Here is a 6,783-nt window from a genome sequence, read left to right on the forward strand (position 1 = left end):
TAGTAGCCCATGTGCCTCACCCTAATAATTTGGTCCAGTTTCTCCTCCTAATTTTGCCTACTGTTCTACCTTGGTGGTACACATGTAGCCTATAACCTGTTTTGGAGAAAGGTAATCATTGAATATTGTAAGAGCTTTCATTATCTGCTCATATACCCACTCTATTTATCCTACGGTTCTGATTTGGTAGGGAGAATACTGTAAGAACGGCCCATGTTCTGAATTCTGTTACTGTACATTTTAAAAGTGCTGAACAAATTGTTATATTGACTACGTCCGTCCTAGCGCTCTCATTAATGTTGTAATCAAAATTATGGATTGCCTCTTATCCACTCGTCATCCCCTTATGCCATAGTTTGTACATCTCAATTGTCAGTAGAAACCACATTTGTTTAAGCAAGTCAGCCATATCAGCAATTTGTTTTTGAAAGGCTGTAAATGAGGCTGAATGAACTGCCAGACAAGGCTCCGCTGATAGCCAGGTGTAGCAGTGTTAAGGTGTTGGGACTGCTGTTGGGACTCTGCTGTTGGGAAAGTTTTATGTAGGCCCTAACAGTGTGGGCACCGTTTGTCACCGTTACAGTGCAATTAATGTATTGTTTAGTGTTGTGTTGTATAGTGGGTTTGCTGGCAAGCATCTACATTTTTTTTTTTTTGCCCCACTATAATTTACATGATAAAATCGCCACTGTGCATGTGACATCATTAGACATTTATAAAACGCATAATGTACAATATGCAGAACAACCAAAGAATATCTGATCATTGAAGAACATCAACTCTTACATTTCAATACATTTTCTGCCACTGATGAGTACAAATGAGTACAAAATGACTGACATGCACTTCTAAATCATTAAAGACATTAAATTATAATCTGCTAATCCTCATTTTGTTGGAAAATAAACTTTTCAATGTAATGTAAGACAAAGTAAATGTACCACAGTAATAAGCTCCAATTGATTAGAAAATGTTTATTTCAATTTGAATAATGAGTATAATAACTATAACTATAATGAGAATCAATTTAGGTTAACACATACAGATTAAATATCTTGCCATTATATATTATGGGAATGGGGGGCATGGGGTAAATACATTTTCAAAGTTAATATATTTCATACTGCTGCTTGCTGCTGAGACTAGCTTGACAGCAGCAGCGACAACACCACCAGACAGGAGGCAGTGAAGAGACTGGTCTTGCTGCTTATTCCACTTGAGGTCACAACTGCATAGATAAAGAGAGAGAAAGTGAACATGAAAGAGAAATATGTATTTGCCAACCTGCTACATGATTATTGTGAATAAGACCTGTACATATTTACTGTTAAATATTTACACACACATACACATGGATTTAGTACTGTAGATATGTGGTAGTGTTGGAGTAGGGGCCTGAGGACACACAGTGTGTTGTGAAATCTGTGAATGTATTGTAATGTTTTAAAAATTGTATAAACTGCCTTAATTTTGCTGGACACCAGGAAGAGTAGCTGCTGATGGGCATCCATAATAAATACAAATACAAATACTGTTACTGCTACAATAACCTTGTTTTCRGCCATATAGAACCTCTAGATAATGGCATACAAAATGAGAATTTACCATAAAGCATGGACAATATTTGTTTACCTTCACCACTGACAGTAACTGACGTGGGGTTGATGTTGAAAGCTGTGATGTTCTGTGCAGCCTTTATCAAAACGGTGCCAATTTCCTTGGAATTTGGCACAGCGGAGGAGCTAAATGCTAAATTCATGGTGTTAATGATTGATCCATTTCTGGGAACAAATGAGAGATTGTTTTAATGACATTTGAGCCTTGCAATGCAGAACTACAATATATTTTCATAATGAAATATTTCTTTATTTTAAAAAGGAATTATATGAGGTATACTTTTTTGATCAATTATTTTTATTTTTTTATTTTTTATGATGTAGAATGTTTATATACATTTTCATGAAATCTGTATACGGTTCTTTGTCTGTATATTCAATTAATAAAAATCAACATAATCAATTGAATGCAAACAAATCACCTGAATTTTATTACTGTCAAACTGTTGAAAGAGGCGAAAGCTGATCGATAGAAAGGTTCAAGCTGGAAAGCAAAAAACATGTCAAGTTTAGACAAACAAGTTTCAAGTACATTTTTTAAACCTTTGTTTAACTAAGCAAGTCAGTTAAGAACAAATTCTTATTTACAATGATGGCCTACCCGGCCAAACCCAAACCCAGACGACGCTGAGCCAATTGTGCGCCTCCCTATGGGACTCCCAATCARGGCCGGTTGTGATACAGCCTGGAATCAAACCAGGGTCTGTAGTGACACCTCTAGCACTGAGACGCAGTGCCTTAGACCGCTGAACCACTCGGTATTCCATACATACTAGTCGTATGTAGAGGATACACGTGGTATAAACCATCCAACAAAATGCGTACTTGCAGGTTCCTTCTCGACAATGTAATAACAATAAGAAATAATAAAAGATAAGAATATGAACCTAAAGTAAATTGCTCTCTAGAGTATAATATTAGCACAAGTATAATACACGAAGGCGCAATTTATAGTCAAATATTTACACGTGTTTTGGGGAAGGGGGGATTGGGGGGGAAAGTGTTTAAATTGTACAGTATTTAGCAATCATAATAAGAGTCAACTGAAAGGTGTTTATTACTGTATTCTACCCCTCTCATCAGGACCTTCCCACATTTGTGTTCTGCTCATTCCTTCAGGAGGCTCACCTGTGTTTTAATCAGTGATGCTCGAGTTTGAAAGGCCTGAGAGGATGAGGTTGATAGGTCGGAGATAAATGTCTCTCCTTTGGACGTGAACTCCACAGACACTGTAGTGAGTGTAATTGTGGCCACAGAGGTTGTGGTGGCAGCAGCAGTTGTAGTGGTTGGAGCAGCTGTGACAACGGTTGCGATGACAGGAGTAGCCGTTGTAATTGTTGTGGCAKCTGTGGATGTATTTGGGACCCCTGTGAACACAAAATGTAAGAAATGTGAACTTTGTGTATGATCTGACAGTTTGTCTTTTAGGACTGTCAAATTTGAATTCGACATTTTAATATCAAAAKATTTTTAGAAACATTTGAAGTTAAAATGTAATGTCTCTCCAGGATTGTCTCTTATTAGGTGCAATATACTTGCCGCTCAAATTAGAATATTATCCGAAATGCAATCATAGGTTTAAGGAACGCAACAGATTGCAATGTTTAATGTATATTATATGAAACAACAGGTTCTTGAGAAGGAAACCCTTCACCAGGCATTTATAGTATTGCTTTTCAGTGTATTTATATATTTTTTAAATAATTTAAACCAACGGTATGAAATGCACTTCTGGAAGTTCTATCTAGCAACAACTCAACTGTAGTTATAGTAGGAACAGCAGATGTAGGACCACCTGAAATAACATTTAAATTATCTCTTATTATTAATCCTCAAGAGTCTACTGAGGCAGCCGTTCGTCAATCTAAGTAACATCATTAAAAAATCCCCATCAAAATCCATCAGTTTAATTAAGCTAGAGATTTGTGCCAATCCACTGCATCCGCTTATGTTGGTCTTCCGCATTAGCGGTGGAAGGTGGCTGAGCTACAGCACTTTTTAGGGCCTTATTTACCTTGTTTGACAAATTTGAGTACTGTTAACAGTCACATTCAGGTTTAGCTACCTTTGTTGGTGTCTTGCCTAAATTGCTCCACAATTGTATTGCGAATGTGCGTATCACTGGATATTTTGACATTTAACTATTTATGTAAATTCAATGTATTTATATACACACTAGCATGATCAAACGTGGCTGTTGGGGGGGAGGGGGGTGGGGCAGTGAAATGTTGCTGATGAATACACAATTGTTTGATCAATTCCGCAGTGTGATTTAACTTCAAAGGTGCCACAACTGAACATTACATGTCAATGGATATTTTGGAGCAACCTATGATTGGGTTTGCTTACTTATCACAGTGATGGAGTTCAGATCCACAGAGAAGTTGAAGGTAGAGTTTGGATTGGTCAAAGCCTCTTTCATGTATCAACAATGTCACTGCCCTTGGGGATAGGTACAGTGGAGGTCGCATTGAACTCCAGTTCCAACTCCACCTCTGTGTAAGGATCCTGACCGAGACGGGGCACAGTCTGCAAAGGATCAAAAAGTTCATAGGTCAGGGTCAAGTCAAAAGGTGACTGAAAAAAGTAAAGTTGTGCTAAAAATAAAGCTTTTTATGTTCAAAAGACGTTCATGTCTAAATTAAAGAAAATGGTTTAAAAGTAAAACTACAATATTACCTGAATTGAGTAACAGTCGTCTGAACGAAACTAAGCCCATATCTTTGTCGGAAGATTGTGTCACACTGTAAGGAGTAGGGGAGAGAAGAGACAACTTTAATAGACCTATCAATAATATGAGATATTTACAACAGAATATATATAACATTATTAGGCCTATATATTTTAATAATCCCTTATCCGTAGCTCAACGCTCATTAAGCCTAAGTCATTGTCACTTGAACCTTAGGTAAAGTCAATAACCGCATCAACAACAGACACAAATGAATGGTCATATCTGGATTTCGAGGACTTACAAATATGGTAATGGTTTCTGATAGCGTTTTGAATTCTGTGCTTTGAGGGTCAGTCAAGGCTGGTACAAAAACTTGCTGCAAGGTGACTTGTAATTCCACCACTGGAGGGTGCCGTTGTTATGGCAATTGTATCAGGAACAGTGTTGTTTGTGCAGGGGCATCTGAAATTAATAAAAAATTACACTCTTTTAGAATTTGAAAGGTGCTCCAAATGCAACGTGTGCTTAAACTGTACTGGTGAGTGTACTAGTGTGTACAACTTGATAACGTGGGATGTTGGGGGAGGACAGTGAAATGTTGCTGATGTAGCCGCAAATGTTTGATCAATTCCGCAGCGTGATTTAACTTCAAAGGTGCCACAACTGAACCATTACATGTCAATGATATTTTTGGAGCACCTATTGATTGGGTTGCTTACTTATCACAGTGATGGAGTTCAGATCCACAGAGAAGTTGAAGTAGAGTTTGGATTGGTCACAGCTCTTTCATGTATCAAACAATGTCACTGCCCTTGGGATAGGTACAGTGGAGGTCGCATTGAACTCCAGTTCCAAATCCACCTCTGTGTAAGGATCCTGACGAGACGGGGCACAAGGTCTGCAAAGGATCAAAAAGTTCATAGGTCAGGGTCAAGTCAAAAGGTGACTGAAAAAGTAAAGTTGTGCTAAAAATAAAGCTTTTTATGTTCAAAGACGTTCATGTCTAAATTAAAGAAAATGGTTTAAAAGTAAAATACAATATTACCTGAATTGAGTAACAGTCGTCTGAACGAAACTAAGCCCATATCTTGTCGGAAGATTGTGTCACACTGTAAGGAGTAGGGGAGAGAGGAGCACACTTAATAGACTATCAATAATATGGATATTTTACAAACAGAATATATATAACATTATTAGGCCTATATATTTTAATAATCCCTTATTCCGTAGCTCAACGCTCATTAAGCCTAAAGTCATTGTCACTTGAACCTTAAGTAAAGTCATAAACCGCATCAACAAAGACACAAATGAATGGTCATATCTGGATTTCGAGGACTTACAAATGTGGTAATGGTTCTCGATAGCGTTTTGAATTCTGTGCTTTGAGGGTCAGTCAAGGCTGGTACAAAAACTGCTGCAAGTGACTTGTAATTCCACCACTGGAGGAGTGCCGTTGTTATGGCAATTGTATCAGGAACAGTTGTTGTAGCAGGGGCATCTGAAATTAATAAAAAATTACACTCTTTTAGAATTTGGAAAGGTGCTCCAAATGCAACGTGTGCTTAACTGTACTGGTATGTACTATGTGTACAACTTGATAACGTGGGATGTTGGGGGAGGACAGTAGAAATGTTGCTGATGTAGCTGCCAATTGTTTGATCAATTCCGCAGTGATTTAACTTCAAAGGTGCCACAACTGAACATTACATGTCAATGGATATTTTTGGAGCAAATATGTATTTGCCAACCTGCTACATGTCCCAGTACGTTGACCATATTCTCAGTAACAATCCAAACAAAGAAATACAAGAAAGATATGATCACAGGACTTACCACTGAAGTAATGGTTACCGCAAGTGTTTGAAATTCTGTGCTTTGAGMATTACTCAAAGCTGGTACAAAAACTTCATTGATGGTGACTTGTAATGTAACCACTGCAAGATGTGCAGTCGTTGTGGTAGTTGTTGTCGTAGTAGTAGAAGTAGTTGTTGGAGTTGTGCTGGTAGTTGTCATAGCCAATGTTGGTGCTGTGCTTGAAACGGTAGTTGAGGGGGCCACAGCTGTGSTTGTAGTTGTAGAACCAGTAACAGGAASAGTGGAAGGTTCTCCAGTTGGTATTGTGATTGCAGAACCAGGTACTGTGGTAGCAGGAACAGTTGTTGCAGGGGCACCTGAAATAAAAAGAACACTCTTTTACTTTTTTGAAAGGTGCTCCAATTGAAACTTGTGCTTAAACTGTACTGGTGAAGTACTAGTGTGTGCCTTTAAAGTACTATTCTCTGATAATATGTGCAGATRGCACAACATATCACCTACCGACTGAGATGGAAGTAGTGGTTGTGATTCCTCTTGTTGTTGATTTTGCAACAGGTGTAGCTGTTGTATTTGTCGAGACATCTGTGGCTGTGCTTGGGGTCCCTGTGAATAGAAAATACCAGGAATTAGAGTTCTTATCGAGAACACATTGTACCAAATTTCACTGATTTTAGTGGG

At 38.1% G+C, this 6,783-nt stretch overlaps 1 protein-coding gene and 1 pseudogene across 1 annotated transcript; both read right to left on the reverse strand.

Moving 5' to 3' along the window:
• Positions 1 to 959: 959 nt before the first annotated feature.
• LOC111955504 (uncharacterized) lies at positions 960 to 4,038 on the reverse strand. The gene is made up of 5 exons (XM_023975716.2): positions 3,966 to 4,038; positions 2,745 to 2,983; positions 2,039 to 2,100; positions 1,633 to 1,781; positions 960 to 1,228 (listed from the first exon to the last, which is right to left on the reverse strand). The coding sequence occupies exons 1-5, from the start codon at positions 4,036 to 4,038 to the stop codon at positions 1,143 to 1,145; spliced, it is 609 nt and encodes a 202-aa protein (XP_023831484.1). The 3' UTR covers positions 960 to 1,142.
• Positions 4,039 to 5,093: 1,055 nt separating this feature from the next.
• Positions 5,094 to 6,783, reverse strand: part of LOC111956204 (uncharacterized) — a 119,169-nt pseudogene continuing 117,479 nt past the window's right edge.

This window comes from Salvelinus sp. IW2-2015, linkage group LG31 (genome assembly GCF_002910315.2).
Source record: "Salvelinus sp. IW2-2015 linkage group LG31, ASM291031v2, whole genome shotgun sequence".
In the NCBI taxonomy this organism is placed as follows: domain Eukaryota; kingdom Metazoa; phylum Chordata; class Actinopteri; order Salmoniformes; family Salmonidae; genus Salvelinus; species Salvelinus sp. IW2-2015.